The 19,509-nt window shown below is 38.1% G+C and overlaps 1 protein-coding gene across 13 annotated transcripts in view; it reads left to right on the top strand.

Annotated features, from left to right (window-relative positions):
- The window catches only part of SLC25A21 (solute carrier family 25 member 21), a 408,519-nt gene that overhangs the window by 99,012 nt on the left and 289,998 nt on the right, over nucleotides 1–19,509 (top strand). For 4 of the 13 annotated variants that reach the window (XM_077819078.1, XM_077819077.1, XM_077819091.1 and 1 more), the window contains one exon: nucleotides 3,633–3,674. The exons of 7 other annotated variants lie outside the window; for them this stretch is intronic. In XM_077819078.1, the coding sequence (XP_077675204.1) occupies nucleotides 3,633–3,674 (42 nt within the window). Of the gene's footprint in view, nucleotides 1–184; nucleotides 265–3,632; nucleotides 3,675–19,509 lie in introns of all 13 variants that reach the window. 2 more of the 13 variants (XM_077819082.1, XM_077819084.1) reach the window with 1 other exon arrangement.

Below are 19,509 nucleotides of genomic sequence, written 5' to 3'. Positions count from 1 at the left end.
GCTCTAGTATCTTATTTGACCATAAAAATTAATATGAAATAATCACTATGGAAATATTAAATGACACTTTGCAAATATATAGTATGCTTTTAAAATGTATATACCTTAGACATACTTTAAACCTAAATTAGATTTGTTTATCTAGTAGGGAATGTACTTGAATTCTAAATAATTATTTTCTCAGGAAAATAACCAGCTCAGATCCTCATAGAGAAATTCTGAAAAGGAGTGACCACCTCCTGCTGTTCTGCATCACACTTTTAAGTAAGTCTTGTCCAATTGGTAGATTCCTTTTAACTTTGTTAGCAATCCTAGGACATAAAGAGAAGTAAACAAACTTGAGCAATTTTAGCAGAGTTTTAATGCCAAATGTTCACAATTAGAAGGAAAGGACATTTTCCACAATGAAATGCAGTTTCTGTGAAAAATGACAGACTAATAGAAATGGAAACTGGAGTTCTCCATTTGTTGAGCTGATACAGTGTAGTGAAAAACAGTAGTTCTTCTCTGAGCGATGGTCCCTATGTGGATTCCAAACATCGGTGCACATGCGCATTATGCTCCAGAGCCGGAACTGTTCATAGTAGTGTCAGTTGACCCTCACATGCGTCGGCCGCATGGTGCGTCGATACTGCTCCAGTTCCCTCTTACCACCGCATGGCCAGAGTCAGAGCCCCTGTTCCTCAGTGCTCTTAGCTCACTAAGAAAAGTGCTTCTGTTCCTTGTTTATGGTTTTTTTTTCTAGTTTTAGGTGTTTGTTGTCCATTTGTTCATTGTTCATTCAGTTAGTTAGTTTATACTATTGCAACACAGAAAGCTTGGAAAGGACACATGGGCCTCTTCAGAGAAAGACTAGCATCATTTGTGAATCTAGGTTTTCTCAAAAGTTACCAACCAATGGTGAAACTCTTGTTAGTGAAAAACTTTTTCTCCAAGTCTTCCCTATTATTTAAACCAGCTTTCTCAACCTTTTTGATATCTGGGACCAGCTTGCTGTCATCCTAAGCTATGTCAGGGAGATCTCAGGGACTGGCACTGGTCCATGGAACGGTAGTTGAAAAACAGATTTAAACGCTGTTTTAGTGTAATTGACAGTACTTAAGAGATGCACGGGTCCTTGCACAAGGATCTGAGTCAGTATGGGAAGGTCACTTTCACCCTCAAGATTTCACTGACCAGACATGCCATTTAAAGTCACTTGTGCAGTTAGTTCATAAACCTTAGCTTCAATGAGCATTGTCACAAGAGAATGTTTCAACCTGTTTGTCAGCACCAGTTAATTTCTCCTCTATTTTGAAATTGGTTTGGGGGTGGGAGGAGAATGAGGGATGAGAGGAGGGAAATAACTTTTATATATCAAGGAAAATTGTAACATAAAATGACAAAATATTTCCATTTATTTAGATTGTACAGTACATTTTAATTTTTTTCTGCACTCTTGCTTGCATCAGTAAAGTGACTGTCCTCATGTTAAGTATCCTCACACCTTCTTGTCAACTGTCTAAATGGGCCATCTTGATTATCACTACAAAAGGTTTTTTTTAGTCCTGCTGATAATAGCTCATGTTTAATTAATTAGCCTCTTACTCCACCTTTTCATATTCTCTGTATGTGTATATATATATCTTCTTACTATATGTTCCATTCTATGGATCTGATGAAGTGGGCTGTAGCCCACGAAAGCTTATGCTCAAATAAATTTGTTAGTCTCTAAGGTACCACAAGTACTCCTGTTCTTTTCTTCATAGTGAGTTGCATTTCATATAGTTTTTTTTTTTTTTTTTCAAGGACAGGATTTTCTTAATACTGACAAAACCAGGGTGTAATTAACATGTATAGAAAATAATTTTCATAAACAAAGTGAAGCCTTATTATTTTTTTGCAGTATTTGTCAAGGTGTTTTGTGTTTCTTTGCAACTGTTCTCTAATCCTTGCTCTGCTCCTTTCATTAAGTAAGAAAACATCTGGGGAAGTGGTGAGAAAAAGGTATTCCGACTCTTAATGTAGCCTGCTTAGCTGTTTTCTACTTAATTATTAACTTTGGGAGGTTTATATATTTTATACTGTTCCATTATATTGAAAATTGGCAGTTAATGACACTGTTACATTTGAATATATAAGTTTATTTTGTTCCCAAACACAAGAAATAGGTATTTTGAAACAGATTTTTGATAATATCAAGGGGTAATTTGAGTTGGTTTTCTTCTTTCTCTTTCAGTACAACGTAATACTTCTGCTGTTCTTGGAAATCACGAGAGACATTTAGCTATTTACTTAATTGTGTTTTTAATCTGTCATGTGGCACCAGAAACAAGAAAACTTCACATTCTGCACTTTGCTAGTCAGCTTTAAAAACACATCAACAAGTACAGAGTATCAAATTCACATGTCTGTTTTTCCATGGCAAATAAGGGTTACTCAGAGTGTATTTTGAAAGGGAAAACAGGGAGGAAGAACTGTTTTGAAAAGCAGTTACTTTAGCATTTAAGTTGCTGTGAATATTTTTTTAATCACACCTTCTCTTGTTGATGTGGGCTACAGGAATGAAAAGTTACTTAGTGAAGGCTTCCTGTCCTACTTTAAAACCTACAGCTAAAGTGAATTTAATTTAACTTTACTATAGGCTATTGACCAGCTCATTCATCTGGAGTTGCCTTTGTCCCCTATCCTGTTGTTTAATATAGTGTATTATGCAATACATTATGTGTATATTGGTAATGTATGGGTATGATAATTATTCTGTGTCGGAGGGACATGTAAAATGTTATTCTCTAAATCTGATTTCAAGGTCATTTTGCAGACCATGTGCTGAAAAAGCAAGACTAACCCTGTTCCCACATATAGTCATCTAGTCTGCAACTACATGTCTTTTTTTTCTGTTTGTGAATCACTTGCAAGACATAACTTCAGGTTTCAGAGTAGCAGCCGTGTTAGTCTTTTATTCGCAAAAAGAAAAGGAATACTTGTGGCACCTTAGAGACTAACCTTAGAGACTAACTCACGAAAGCTTATGCTCAAATAAATTGGTTAGTCTCTAAGGTGCCACAAGTACTCCTTTTCTTTTTGTGAAGACATAACTTGTTTCACTGGAAAAACGGGGGGAAATTGAGAAAGGACAGGAAAGAAAAACAGAATAAGGAGTAGACAACAAATGGAGAAAAGGAAACTGAGTGGAACAGGTAAAAAATAAATAAAATAAAAACAGACAGGGGACTGAGAATTATTTTATATACTTAGCTTAGGCCCTGATCAAACTTCCACTGAAATCAATGTGAATCTTTTCATTTACTTTTGCTGGAGTTGGATCCCGCTCTTGCTGCCTAAATTGTATTTACCTTTAAACAGCTCAAATCTCTATCTATTGAAGGAGCGTGAAGTGAAAGGTAATGGCAGAATGTATTTACTGATGGAAGTTGGATCAAATTGTGCCGATATGTCAATTCAGAAATCTTACTTTAAATAAACATCCTTGCTGGTAATCTGTTAACTAATTACAATTTAAAAAAATTAAAATCCAATTTAGTTTTTCGCTGTTTATACTGCGTGGTCATTTTTTGACATTTCTCCCAACTTCAGCAGGGAGTGCCAATGAATCTGGTTTCACTGTTCTTTATAATCTGTTTCACTTTCAGGTTCCCAATACTGGAATGCTTGGGTTAGAAACCCTGCAGGAGGTACATTTTATGTAAACTGCTTTTTCCAGCGCATTTTGAAAGAAAGTATAGTATGTTGCTCTTTGGTTTTGGAAGAGCTTGTTTTTACAAGATCTAAATTTAGGGCCACTTTTGAAGAGTTCCCCTTTAATGATTTGGCATGTTAATAGGATAGACATTTTAAAATATTTATGCCACAATAAGAAATCTCTCCTCCCCACGCCCCTCTGAATTTTATGTCATGCTCAGGTACAAAGCATATGCTCTAATATTCAAAAAAAATTTCAGCCAGAAGTTGTTTCTTGAATGTTGCATAGTGTGGCCCTGGCAGAAGAGAATTGAGAGATGTCTTGCAATGATATCTGGCATTTCCTGTTGGTTGAAATGTTGCTTTGCTTACTATGTTAATATTTAGTGTTATCATTGGCAAGGCAAAATTATATAGAAAAAATGTTGGTGTGAATTTTACTGGTGAGATGGGATTACAGGCCATAAAAATTCTCAGTTTCCTTTTTAAAAACTTAATCCATTTGTCCAACAGGAATGAATACAGCAGGACTAGAGGTTTTGAACTTCCCTCACATCTGGGTATAGCAATGTATTTTGACTCCAAGCACAATAAAACAACCCTACTTGCTGGTGGTATATGACATAATGACCCAAATATGTTTTTAAAAAATCATTTATTGCTGTACATAAACAGCTAAGTTAGCACAAGGGATGATAAAATAACACTGGTAATTCTTCCTTTAGCTGGGAACCATTGGTGGCCCATTAGGATTCCAGATGTAGCCATGTGTGCTTTTTCCATTTGTTTTCCAATGTCTAGTGCTTGGACCCTTGGTACCTTGGCTGTGGTTGTCAGGCATGTTGGCTTTTCAGCTTGAGGTCTTCCTGGAGAAACACACTGGCCTAGCTAATAGCTATAAAGCAGCTTATTGTCTTGGGCCTGGTTTGTTGGGAATAGCCGGACTGAGGGCAGCCTCTTGTCAAAGGTCAAACACCAGCTTGACCAAGTTTTCTATAGTAAACACTTTCAACTGGACCTCAACCTCTCCTTAATTTTAACATAGAAAGTAAGAATGCAAAGTTAAAATTGCTTTTCAAAAGTACTGAATTCTGCAATAATTCACAACTCTTCAGAATACATGTGATTGTATTCAGGTGCATTATATTATAGAATATATTCTAATTATTTTATAAGAGAAAATATAAAACACTGAATAGAATACCAATAAAAAAAAGAACAATCCACTAGAGAAGCTATTACTGTAATAATGGTGTATGTCTCATTGTGAAACCTTCAGTTTGTTTCATAGCTGTTAAGAAGCAGCAGTTATATTTGTCATTATATATGTGAATCAACTGTTTTGGGGTTTTTTTAAGGTATTGGTATTACGGTGGGGGTGTTAACTAAAAAAATTGGCACAAGCCTCAATCTTCTTTTAAGTAAAGAAAGAAATACTGAAAAAAAGAACTGTTGCAAATTTAAGGACACATTCTTTCATCTTTTATGTCGGGTAGTGTGACATTATGCCCTATATTCTTTATAGAAATATTATGATCTGAATATAGCATAACTAAGATGTGTTTTATGCAAGATGGGTCATGTGCGACATCATTGGAAAGGTTATGATTTACTGAATGTGATTATCCTATTTGTATGCATGTGTCATTTGTGTACCTGAAGTTAGGAACATTGATTATGTAACAATTACAACTGTGTTTTCACCTGGGGAACCCCCACCAGACACTGTGCAATGAGCCTGGAATGGGCCATTAGGGAGAACAATAGGACTTTGAAGATACTCATCTCCCTCTTTCCTGAGAAGTTTCCTGGGGTGCTGCTTTGACACTGCAGGGCCATGTGATCATGTCATCTGGTATTGGACACCATCTTGGACTGCTGGTATTTTTCCATTAAGGGGAATTGGGGGTTAAACTGGGAAACAAAGGATTCCCGCCATATGCAAATCCTATTTAAGGCTGGGGAAGTAAGTTAATCTTGGTTCTTCTCCACTGCCTCCCCACCCAAGAAGGAAGATTGCTGAAAACAAGAGTCAAAGGAACTAAGCTAGGAGGGACAGGGGCTGAGCCCAGGCAAGAAGGTCTAGCCTGTGAAAGGAATATATGGAGATTTAAACTGCAAGCAGTGCAGTTTACCTGCAAGAAACTCGGCAACCTATACAAAACAACATTTAGGGTGAGAATATGCTACTATTTACCAGTTAATTTAGTGTATTAAGCTTAGATTGCGTGTTTTGCTTTATTTGCTCAGTAATCTGTTTTGATTATAATTTGCTGTCCCTTATAATGACTTAAAATTTACCTTTTGTAGTTAATTAACTACACTTGTGTTTTGTTTATTCTAAAACGAGTTTGTGTAATTCATAACTGGGGATAGGGGTGGGTGGGCAAAAAGCTGTGAATATTTTCCTCCACACTGAGGGAAGGGGTGGATTTCATGCGCTTATGCTGTATAGATTTCTCTGCAGTGCAAGACAATATAATTTTGGGTTTACACTCAAGAAGTTGTGTGTACATGAGTGCTGGGTGATTCCCTCACTGAAAGCCTTCCCATGCAGCACTGATTTCAGTATTGGTGTCATTGTGCAGCTGGGTGTGTCCCTACCTGTGTGTGTGTGCGCAGCAAGACAGGGTTATGGAGCCCAGGCTGGTGGAACAGGTGGGCTCAGTGGAACTCCTGTACATTAGTTGGCATTCTGGAAGGGGGGGGGGGAGCAGGCAAACTGTCACAGGTAGCACTTGCTTAATTAGGGCCAGATTTGTGAGCTGCTTTACTCCCACTAGAGACCAGTTACTCACTTGAGTCACTAGGAATATTTGTACAAGTAATTGTTTGCCTATGGAGGTAAGGGCTGGACAATCCAGTCCACATTAACTTCAGTGGCACTGCTTATGTAATTGACAGTTGCAGAATCTAAATAGAATGTGGCCCTTAGTTTGTTCAGTTGCCACATAAAATGTATGTTTTCAGTAGGGTGGGTGGGTCTGAATCTTTTAATGAATATACACACTTCAATAGAACTGAGCCAAAACTAAACCCTTCCATGTGGACAGCCCTGAACTTTGTGTATACAGTATGTGGATCTGAATTTATTAACTGAGGTCCATCTCTAATTCACGTACTGTGTATTTCAAAGTTCTAGTGCATCACTGTATTACAGTACATTTATTGGTATTGAGGATCTTTGGATCTCCTCAGTCAAGGGTTTTCTGGAGTTAGAGCAAATTATGACTGGGCTCGGCCCAAGCTTTCCCATTACACTTGTGGTAAATGGGCCTGTTCTCCTTTCACTGAAATCAGTGCAGTTATGTTGGTGAAAGTAAAAGGAGATAAAAGGAGAATCAGGCCCAAGATATTCAGCAATAGTTGGACTCTTCCTAAAAAACTCGTTGCTTTTAGTCCTGGTGAGTCTGCCCTGTGGACCTTATCCAGTGACAAGAGACCTCGTTACCATTTACATCCTTTCAAATGCCCATCTAAGTTTGGTTTAAAGGAGGTAAATTGTTTCCTTTTCAGATTGCTAGATATCATAGCATTATATTCTGTTATAGTTATCAAAGTTCAAAAATAAAAATAACACTTTATCTCTCTATCTATCTAAAAATAAAATAAATATATATCAGAATATATAGCGAGAGTTTATATAACTATATAACTTTCTATCTATATCTACAGATATACATACGTAATATTTGGCACAAATAGCACAGGGTATAATTCTTCATAGCATGGGTACATTGAGAGTGTGTGAGAAAGAAAATATGGGCTAATTGGTGGATGAAGTGACCATTTTCCTTAGAGCTTTGTGGCTTAAAGTGTGTCTTAGTAGAGGAGATAGCTTATTGGCTTATACAGTTATTCCTGAGTGAACACTTCAGAAACAAAATGGAGTTGCAAGGGGATGAGTAGAGGGGAAACCAGTGGTGGGAGGGGAAGAGATGGAGAAGTAAAAGACCCAAGCAGATGAGAATGTGGTCCAGCACCGTGGTCCAGCAACATGGCCCTTGTATTACAATCACTTTCTTACCTGTCTAACCTTGCACGCAAGTAGCCCCATTGAACTCAGTGGGACTATTTGTGTAAAGTTACTCACAAGCATAAGTGATTGCAGGATCAGGGTTCATATCTGTACAGTCAGTCAGCACACTTTATTTTTGCCCAAAGCATTACTTTCAAACTGTATATCAAGCTGCTGACGTGGCCTCATTTCATTTGAAATTTGAAAACTGAGGATGGCCAAATCTGATGTAAATTAGTTTTACTCCACAGAAATCAATTTACATAGGCTGATGATCTTGCCCAGAGTATAGTTATAAGTGATCTGGAAGCAAAGAGTTAACTGGAGACCAATTAATGTATTGTAATGATAACAGAATTTTTGTAGATAACAGGAAAAACCTGGAGAAGGAAAAATTGACCGTAATTCAATGTTTTGAAATGGGTGAATCTAAGGTTGTAAACTGAGTGTGAAGAGCTGTTCAGGTGACTTGTGTGAATACTGGATGTTGCAATTTATTATTATTAATTATTATTATTTAATTATTATTTTATTAATTTTTTTTCTGTAACCCTTTAGAGTACAGCTATCCATACACATTCTTCTAAATATGTGTTTGTTTGGCAGAAAAAATGTCATTGTTCTAAAATAAAATGTCTTAAGCTGAAAACACAAATATAATGAACCCATTGTTAGCTGGGTTTTATATACAATCCTTCTTCATTGACAATTTTATTAGTTTTTTTTATAAGATTTGTATTTTCATGATTGAAAAATTTAAATAATATGTCAGACTTAAATAAAAGTACCATGGCTCTCGTTCTACCATCATACACATGGGCACAACTCCTGTTGACATCCCATATGTGCAATAATGTGTTAGTTCAGTGGTATGGCCTACAGCTAGTATCATGTGCTGCTGTTATTCAGTCTGCTCTCACATGCTATACAGGATTAGGCTAGTCAGATTGGAGACCTGCAGGTAAATACCATCTGGTTCAGAAAGTGATTCTGGTGATTTAGTAAGTAGCACGCTTCCCCTGAGGCTGTACTGAATCAGCCAATGCTCACTAGGGTGTTAGAGGGCACTAACACTAGAAGTACTACTAGAAGTACCATCCTTCAGGTAAGATGAAACATTGAGGCCTATTATAGGTTCTTCTCTGAGCCCACCTCTACATTTTCTGAGCACTGCAATAGTAATTTAGATTTGCATAATGAGGTAAATAGTGGATTTGATGGAGTTTTCTGTTTTCACCCTTCTCAGATTCCAGGAAGCTCTGCTTGGAACATGTTTATCATCTATTTTAAAAAATATATAGAAAACATTTTTATTTAAAAAAAGAGGTTCTTGCACTGTGTGTAGAAGTGGTCAGTTTTGGTAAGTCTCATCCTCTTTGCTAACTCATTCCATAGCTGAACTCCTTCAACCAAGAACCCTTTGTCTCCAGTCTTGTACTTCATTTTGTTCTGGTAGCTATATTGTGCCAGAGGAACAGATCTGTCTTAGCGTGCCATGGCCTAAAGTCTCTCTGGGTCCTGATGGTGTTGGAAATTAGGATTGAGGCTACTTCCAGTTGGCAATTAAAGCGGTCTGGGAGCCCGTGGAGGTTGCAGGATGCGTCAGGGCGATCTGTCTTTGTAGGTGCTAAGATGATCCTTGAGGAGGTAGGCTGCTGAAATCTACCCATGCTGGTGCCTCTGCCTTACTTCTGCCCCAGACATGGTGAATTACAGTAATCAGTCTGGAGAGGGTGAACGTGTGGATCATTGTGGTCAGCTTCTCAAGTGAGACAAAAGGGCTAAATCACCTAAGTAATTGAAGGTAGAAGAAGGCATATTTGCCAGTCTGCACTGTCTGCTCACCCAGGGTTGGAGGTGAGACCCCCAAGACCTTGAGGATTCATACCACTCTTGTCAAGGTTCCTCCCCCACTCTGAACTCTAGGGTACAGATGTGGGGACCTGCATGAAAAACCTCCTAAGCTTATCTTTACCAGCTTAGGTCAAAACTTCCCCAAGGTACAAAATATTCCACCCATTGTCCTTGGACTGGCCGCTACCACCACCAAACTAATACTGGTTACTGGGGAAGAGCTGTTTGGACGTGTCTTTCCCCCCAAAATACTTCCCAAAACCCTGCACCCCACTTCCTGGACAAGGTTTGGTAAAAAGCCTCACCAATTTGCCTAGGTGACTACAGACCCAGACCCTTGGATCTTAAGAGCAATGAACAATCCTCCCAACACTTGCACCCCCCCCTTTCCTGGGAAATGTGGGATAAAAAGCCTCACCAATTTGCATAGGTGACCACAAACCCAACCCTTGGATCTGAGAACAATGAAAAAGCATTCAGTTTTTTACAAGAAGACTTTTAATAAAAAATAGAAGTAAATAGAAATAAAGAAATCCCCCCTGTAAAATCAGGATGGTAGATATCTTACAGGGTAATTAGATTCAAAAACATAGAGAACCCCTCTAGGCAAAACCTTAAGTTACAAAAAAGATACACAGACAGAAATAGTTATTCTATTCAGCACAATTCTTTTCTCAGCCATTTAAAGAAATCATAATCTAACACATACCTAGCTAGATTACTTACTAAAAGTTCTAAGACTCCATTCCTGGTCTATCCCCGGCCAAGACGACTACAGACAGACCCAGACCCTTTGTTTCTCTCCCTCCTCCCAGCTTTTGAAAGTATCTTGTCTCCTCATTGGTCATTTTGATCAGGTGCCAGCGAGGTTACCTTTAGCTTCTTAACCCTTTACAGGTGAGAGGAGCTTTCCCCTGGCCAGGAGGGATTTCAAAGGGGTTTACCCTTCCCTTTATATTTATGACAACTCTAAAGCATTTCCTTCTCTTGACTAGCATTGCTTTTGCCTTGCCTGAGTTGAGTCTGAGCCAACTGCTCTTCATGCAGATATTGTTCTGTAGTAGACTTTGGGACATTTCAATGACTGTGTTGGCTGCATCTGTAGAAACTGAGGTTGACCTTGGAAAATTGTGTGTATAATTTTGTATATTAGTGTGTGAAAAAACAAAACCCAACAAACAAACAATCCCCACTCTGATCCTTCAGGTGAAAGGCACCACGTAAATATAACAGAACAAAAATATTAACTGTACATTACATTATTAGCAGTTAAAGCAATTAATTATTCTTGCTTTTTATTACATCTGTGTTTCTATTCACTTCAGATTTGAATGTCCTAATCTTATAAAGGACTCAGAAACATCTAGGGATATAACAGTGGCATGACTTCCTCTGAATTAGATTGGCACTACATTAGTTTTCTTGAGGAAAGATATTTTTTAAAGAGCTAACATGGCCAGTTTATTTTTATTAGTGGTAGCATAAGCCAAAAATTTATTGACTCAGTTTATGTAAATTGCCAATCAGTTTCTCAGCAGAAGTGAAATATATTTATTAAATGATGTATAATGCAAAAGCAGTGTTTTTAAAAGCAATAGAGATGAGAGTCTATGTAAAATATTGCATAAAGGAGCATGCTTACCGCAGACTCTGCTAGCTGTTTTCTCTGCTAGCTGTTCATTATATAGATTCTACAACATTTCTGCACAAACCTGATTTTAGATATTTTCAGGCACAGCAGAAGAATATTATTGTTGGACCCAATCCTTGACCAAGGAGCTGTACTAGATACAGGGCCTTGGAGTATATGGGGGCAAAGATGTCTATAATCCAACTTTTATGCGCCCTTCCTCCTGATTCTGAGGTCAGTTTAGCCCCCAGCCCAATGTAGAGTATCTTGAAGGCTGCTCTAAATTACACTCAGCTGCAATGGTCCCAAAGGGCTATTTAAAGAGCTGGGGATTACCAGAGCACAGCAGTGCTCCAGCCATGCCTCATTACCCTAGGCTGTGAGAGGGATGGCATCAGGTTGGCTGAGTCAGCTCTTTATAACTGAAATATTCTCCTATGTAGAAGAATCCTCATCTGACAATTTAGACCAGCTGTGGCTGCTTTGTGATGCCAGTCATGCAAAGCAGATTGAAAAGAGGCAGGATGTGGCCTATTGGTATCTATCTGGGTAGTTCTTATGGGCCCATCATCAAAGTACAAGGACCACAGTTGATATATGGCCAATTTTGCCTTTCTGTAGATATGGTTGCCTCAATATTTGCAGCAGTCCTATAGTATATCTGTTGAGGCATCTTGATTTGAGGTGCATGGAGTGTTTCTTTTGGCAGAGGGGAGTAGGTGGTGGGATAGAAGAGTCGCTGCAGCAAAGACCCTAGGACAGTGAAACTTGGGGACGAACCTTAGGCTGAAGTTTGTTTTGTTGTTGATTAAGTGACTAATAAAGCCAAACTATAAAAATGGCTGAGTCTAGATCATATTCAGTGTGTGAAGCAGCTGGAAAGCTGCTCCTGAGGGGTAGCTGAGGATTCTCCTGATGCAAGGCAATCTCTCAAGCAGCATGAAGCTGAAAGAGCGAGCTGTATGTCATCTGCCTTTAATTCCTATTTGGGGGCATGTTAGGGACAGAGTTGGAGCTCATTGTGCTCTGGCTGATTCTTTGTTGGTAGAGATGTCTCTTAGGTTGCCTAAATGATAGTGGTGTAATTTTCAGGATCAGGAGATAGGAAAGATGGCTTAAAGTCATATTTTCATCTTTCCCTTCCTCTTTGCCTCAGCTGCATCAAGAATGAGGCCCAACCCTGCTTTGAACAGAGGAACTTCACCTGCTTCCAGTGGGTTTCTCTATATCCATTTTGGGGGGATTTGGCTGGGAGCTCCTGTCCATTACAGTTTATACTCCAGGCACCTCTTTGGCCCTCATTTAAACAGCCTAGATCTGGGAATCTCTCTGACAATGAGAATCATGCAGAAAGGGTTTCAGATTGATTTCCATTCTCCTGCTTGTGCTTGGATATTCAAAAAAAAAAAAAAAAAAGTATAATGTTGCCCTGTATATTTTAAAAAGCAAGATAATGGCTGATAACAAGATAACTTTAATGCTGTTTTAGCTTGAATTTGTGTCTAATCCTTTTCAGATTCTGTTGTTCATTGGGATGTTTGCATGGAACAATTTACTGCAACTGAATGTGTACAATGTATGAAAGATGTTTCCTTTGTTGTCTGGAGGTACACACTAATTACCAGAATTATTAGACTGCAATATTTGTATACGAAAATTGCACTTTTCTTCTATTGTGTTTGGTTTGAGCAGGATTGTTAGCATTTATCAAAGTTAAGAAAATATTGCAATACTGGAAATAAAACAGCATTATCTGCTGGGCATGGTAAGCTTACTTCTAATATGTGGATCCATAATCAGTCCCCTGACCATTTCAGCCTCCAAGTCAGATTTCTGTATATTAATTTACTGATGTTGAGTCACTGTTTGCCAAGAGCTGACCTGAAATCACCCAAATCATTTTATTTGAAACTTTTGGTTGGTCTTAAACTGAAGCCTCAGAAAAATAAGCACTTCAATTTGTAGCACTTTACTGGGATTATATTATAGTTATTAAAATATTTCTTGGTGTTATTTTCTTGGGCTTTAAATTAAAGATTCAGTCTAGCAATATACAGTAATTGTTACTGACTCAGAAATTGCAGCCAATATGAGAATGGAAGCCAATTTTTTTGTTGACTTTCCAGAATTGAAACTGTAGTACAGTACACTTAGAACACACATGGTGTCTCTTTACCATTCAGTCATTTAAAAATGATGCTTCAGCCATTTAAACATTTTCATATACTTGTGCACTGTATGGTGTCCAACAGCCAAGTCAATAAAATAGTTGAAGTAAAATAGTAATTTAATTACCAGCACAGCCAGAATATTGATTGTAGGTAATAAAGGTGCTAAAGCAACTAATCATACTGTAGTAACTCCTGAAACAAAGATGGAGTTTGGAATTATTTGAATGACTTAATTTACTTTAAATTGCTCTAACATTTAACATATTTTCTTTAAAGAATGGTTCTCTAACTCTGAACATTTAAGTTTAGCACCTCTTTATTTTTTGTTACTGTTGGCACGCAAAGCCTGTAAAAGAAATTTCTAGTGTATAAGTGATATATTGTAAGAATGATAGTGTTGTTTTTCTTCAAAATTAAGGTTGAAAGTAGCTATTGAATGACTAGGTGACTAAGCCCAGATAGTGTATATTGGCTGCATTTCTTTAAAATGTTATTGTTTATATATATTGCTTAAAAACAAAATTTAAGTGACTTAGCAGTTTAGAATCAAAATATCATTTCCTCAGTATAGATACATAACACTTAATTACATTGTTATAATAAGCTAGAATAATTATGTGGTGGAATAATACAGAAATTGATATTTAAAAAAGTTTAGAGGTACGTTTTTAGAAGATTGCGTTTCTGGAATTTTTTATGCAGTGGAATTTCTGATGCTACAGTAAATAAAGAAGTTGGATGATTTTCATATGATATCATATTTCACTAATACAGAACAACCTTGAACCACACTAGGGCAATAATTACCTAACCTAAATCAGAAACAAACTCAGCCAAACAGCTGTTTTCAGTTTGTTAAGAGATCCATTTGATTTACTCTCTTGGTCAACTTTCATTACTGTAGAATACAAAATTTTACTTGAGTTTTTAACCCTGAATTCCCAGTCTTGTTTGCTGCCTGCTATAAAATTGTATGCATGATCTGTCACAGTCATTCAGCATGCTAGGGAGCTACTGCTGAGTTTTATGTCAATGCTATTTTCATGAGAGGTAGAAGTTTCAATGCAGGTAGAATGAAATCCCAAATCCATTTCTACATCCCCCTCTGAAAACTAAGAAAAAGAAAAGAAAAATCCGTTTGCAGATGTTGACAAGTCACTGTTGTGAATATGTTTACTGAACGGATGGGCCAAAACTGTAACCTTGAATCCAAACCACTTTAAATGTTGGGGTTGTGACACTTCCCAAGGGTATCCAGAGTGTGAGGCATCATCTCATCATCACCTGCCCTTACTGTGAAGCTGTCTTTCTTCTCTGTGCTTGCTGTGCATCAGCTCCCTAACACCACCAACCTCTGGCAACTACCTTCTAGGCTTCTGCGTGCCTCATTGTCTCTGTACAGTTTAGTGATAGGTATACACCAACCCCAGAGTCCTTCAAGGATTCCCTGTAGTGCCCAGCCCCGTATCCACTGAACACTAATAGAATTACCAAGCCTGCTGTTCCCAAGGTAACAGAGTACTGAAGCTTACTAGTTATACCTAAGAACACAGTTCTGTTGAACATACAGCACTTAGATATATTTATAGTGAAAAGAAGAAGTTCATTACCAAAGAACAGAAATTCAAGTGATAGTGAGAGAATATTGGAAAGAAATGGTTACACATTAAACAAAATCATAACACACTTTCTAGAGACTAAACTTAGGAGAATACCTTGTTAGATATCTCCTACAAGAAAACTTACCCAAAAGTCTTTCCTCAGTGTTTTCAATTAGCTTGTTTGAGACCCCTTCCAATAAGATCAAGCCTACTGACCACTTGTGCTCACAGATTGAATGTGTTCCTAGTGGTTCATCTGTAACCCAAATATAGTTCCAAAATTCATTTAATTTCATTGTGGTACCCCTAAACAGGATAACTGCTACTGTTCACCTATTCCTGTTAATTTCCTATCTTTGAAGATTTCACAATCCTTCATTAGCATTTGTCTCACACTTGTGAGTGGAGGCTCATTGTAAACCCTAAAATATTTAATTAACATGTAAAAAGACAGATAAACATTTCTTGTCTGAAAGAAAACCTGCTTTTCACCTTTGCTAATGACCAGATCCTAGATACAGACCCTATGAACATAATTTTTCAGTGTCTATACATAACTTTGTACACAATATCCATATATGTGTTTTGCATGTTATTGATGACCAGTGTGACATAGGCTTTTATTACAGACCTCATATAATACTTTTTGGTGAACCAGAATGTAAGTACCAGATCCCAAGTGTTCTGGTAACCCTCATGCACCCTTTATTCCCTCTACCACTTTGACATTAAGAGTTCCGTGGATCATAGGAGTGTTCAAATTTACCTGCTCAGATTTGAACCTACTCTTGTGGTTTTCAACCCAAAACCATAATGGGTCTACATTCTGATTTCAGTTTGGATGCAGCCAAAAATCTTACAAGATCACCACAAAAGATCAACAAATATAATGAGCTTTCCACCATCTTTAACTGAAATTTCACAAGAATTTGGTGCTATCAAATATGACCCTGAACATTGACCCTTATTCAACCTCTAACCCAAACCTTAACCTAAACAAGAAGACATGACCTCTTTTGCCTTTTGATAATCTACCATGAAATTGAAATGACCACTGCACTGTGGCATTCCTAGTGAACTGTCTTTATTTGAATTAAGTGTTATTGGTAGGAGAATACAAAGAAGTAAAACATTCTGTTATTGTTTTTACTTTGGGTTGTATGAACATATTTTTGACTGTTATGGATTCCAAGATTATATGTAATGATAACCAGAATCTCTAGATCAGTGGTTCCCAAACTTGTTCCACCGCTTGTCCAGGGAAAGCCCCTGGCGGGGCAGGCCGGTTTGTTTACTTACCGCATCCGCAGGTTCGGCTGATCGTGGCTCCTAGTGGCCACGGTTCGCTGCTCCAGGCCAATGGGAGCTGCTGGAAGTGGTGGCCAGTATGTCCCTTGGCCCGCGCCACTTCCAGCAGCTCCCATTGGCCTGGAGCAGGGAACCACGGCCACTGGGAGCTGTGATTGGCCAAACCTGCGGACGCAACAGGTAAACAAACTGGCCCGGCCCGCCAGGGGCTTTACCTGCACAAGTGGTGGAACAAGTTTGGGAACCACTGCTCTAGATCATTATTGTTGTACTTATAGTGCAATGCAGTGGTGCCTAACCTTATTACCCAGGAGGGCCGCATATACCTAAGCAGACTCTTGTGTGGGCCAAACAGATTCTACATATTTTAATAAGATTTAAAGTCACCTGTATTTATTTATATTTTAAGTTCAGCTTGTTTCATATGTATTTAGATAGGTTGTTTCTGGGTACAGTATTATCTGTTTACACACTAGTGTAAAATAAAATGATGTAAAGATGACAACAAAATGCTAATGAATCCTCCGTTAGTATATTGTGTTGAAGCAGGCCATGGGCATTATGAAATTCTCTGGAGGGCCATGTACAGCCTGTGGGCCATAGGTTGGACACCCTTAGTGCAATGTATTCTATCCCCTCTCACCAAAGCAAATGGCAGCGTTAGGGACCTGCAACCCATGCAATCACAGGGGGCCACAAGGCGGTGAGGGGCATGGGGGCCACCCGACATGGGGCCTCAGTTACAAGTGAAATGCAAACTATGCCCAGCATGGTGAGGCAGTGATGCATACCCTAACCAGTGTGATGGGTGGCCACTCTAATAGGGGCTCCGGAATTGAGTTTTGCAGGGGGGCACCACAGGACAAACACTGCCACTGAAAAGCAGAACATTCCATAGGGTTTCTTCCAGTTAGTTACACACCCCACTATCGCACATGTAACATGGAAGTTCAGTAAACATACTAGTTCTAATATGGAAACAAATTGGACACTCTAGGAAGTAAAAAGAATTCTAGGTCTCAGGTTTGGAAGTAAAATAAATTTTGGCAATGTACTTTTTTTCTGAAGCTAGTGTTTCAGTCTGCAGAGTCAAGATGACTTCTGATAAGGTGGTGATTATTATTATAATAGTGCTTCTGTTGTCTTAATCTGCTTTTTGTTATAATATTCTAAATGCATCCACTAGGAAGGCAGACAAAGGAAAGGGAAACTGCCAAGTACATCTCTTCAAATAGTTTCTTAATTTGGTTTTACACTCCATTGTTTATAATATTCTTAAAAACTTGAAAATAGCATTTCCCTGCTTTCTGATTTTCACTTTTCCATTTGGTAAATGTGAATTGCATGGGTTCCTTATGGAGCTCACCCTGCAAGGCTGTACTCTGTTTACTTCCTTATTTGTGTTCCAGCATACTGGGTGAAGTCAGCACCTCTTCAGGAGGAGGAGCATTTTAACTTGTGCTGACTCTCTTGGCTGCTTGTCTTTGCAGCTGTGAAGCACTAAATATCAATATTGTAGCACTTACATAACACTTCTCCGCTTCAAATCTCTTTCCAAGCATTAATTAATTAATTAAATGTTGTAATGCCCTACTGAGGTACATAAGCACTAGCCCCAGCACATCGAAATGTAACTATAGCCCCTGTAATACATGTGTGAGACCTACTTTTATCAGATATGAAAATGCCAGTTATGGACATCAAAATTACCAATTTATGTACATCAGAACTTTTCAACCAGTGGGACTGGTAAAATTATAATTGGGCAGGCCAAAAGGGAATTTAAAGAGCTATTAGCAAAAGACACAAAAACTAAGAGCAAAATTTTTTTTACATTTTTTTAATCTCTGGACAATTGAGGAGTTAAAGGAGCACTCAAGGAAGACAAGGCTGTTGCAGAAAAGCTAAATGAATTCTTTGTATCAGTCTTCACTGTCAAGGAGATTCCCACACCTGAGCCATTCCTTTTAGGTAACAAATCTGAAAAACAATCCTGGACTGAAATGTCAATAGCAGAGGTTTTGGAACAAACTGATAAATTAAACAGTAATAATTCACCAGGGTCAGATGGTATTCACTCAAGAGTTCTGAAGGAACTCTGATATGAATTTGCAAAAGTACTAAGTCCAAAGCAGACTGTGAAGAGCTGTAAAGGTATGTTACAAAACTGGGTGACTGGGAAACAAAATGGCAGATAAAATTCAATGTTGATAAATGCAAAGTAATGCACATTGAATAACATAATCCTAGCTATACATACAAAATGATAAGTTCTAAATTAGCTGTTACTAATCAAGAAAGAGATCTTGGAGTTATTATGGATAGTTCTCTGAAAACATCTGCTCAATGTCCAGGAACAGTCAAAAAGCTAACAGAATGTTAGGAACGGGAGAGAAAATAAAATAAGACAAAAATCTCATAATGCCACTATATAAATCCATGGTATGCCTATGCCTTGAATACTGTGTGCAGTTCTGGTCACCACATTTCAAAAAAGATATATTAGAATTGGAAAAAGTACAGAGGCAGCATTTTTAAAACAAATATAAAGAAGTACTACTTCACACAAGACATAGTCAACCTGTGGAATTCGTTGCTAGGGGATGTTGTGCAGGCCAAAAGGTATAACTGGGTTCAAAAAAGAATTAGATAATTTTATGAAGGATCAATGGCTATTGATCAAGATGCTCTGGGTGTCACTAAACCTCTGACTGCTAGAAGCTGGGACTGGACAGTGAATGGATCGCTCAATAAATTGTCCTGTTCTGTTCACTCCTTCTGAAAGAATCTGGTACCAGCCCCTGTCAGAAGAGAGGATATTGGGCTGGATGGACTATTGGTGTGATCCAATATGGCCGTTCTTATGTTCTTAGAGGAATAACTCATTTCTGAGTTCAACTGGCCAGCTCAAAACTTCCTCGTGAAAGCCATCAATAAGGAAAAGGTGCAACTGGTTCTTATACCCTATTTTCTCACAAAGTATATAGATAAAATGTACCAGTTTTACAGCATCTGATTATGCTGTGCTTAATTGAAGAGGCAATTGCTTTTCTGCAAGTAGTTTTTGTGCATAGTGTAATGAACCCGCTATATTTGAGGATGGACGGTCTCAGTATGAGTGATAAGGCCTTTCTCTTTCCTCTCCCCCATCTTCCGCACTATTAATACAGATAAACTAATGCCATTCCCAGTGATTTTTGGTTTCCTTTAAAAAAAAAATCAAAATTAAATCCTTGCTCCCGGGAA

The sequence above is a fragment of the Eretmochelys imbricata genome, chromosome 6 (genome assembly GCF_965152235.1).
Source record: "Eretmochelys imbricata isolate rEreImb1 chromosome 6, rEreImb1.hap1, whole genome shotgun sequence".
NCBI classification, from domain to species: domain Eukaryota; kingdom Metazoa; phylum Chordata; order Testudines; family Cheloniidae; genus Eretmochelys; species Eretmochelys imbricata.
This window is presented reverse-complemented; position numbering and strand designations above follow the sequence as displayed.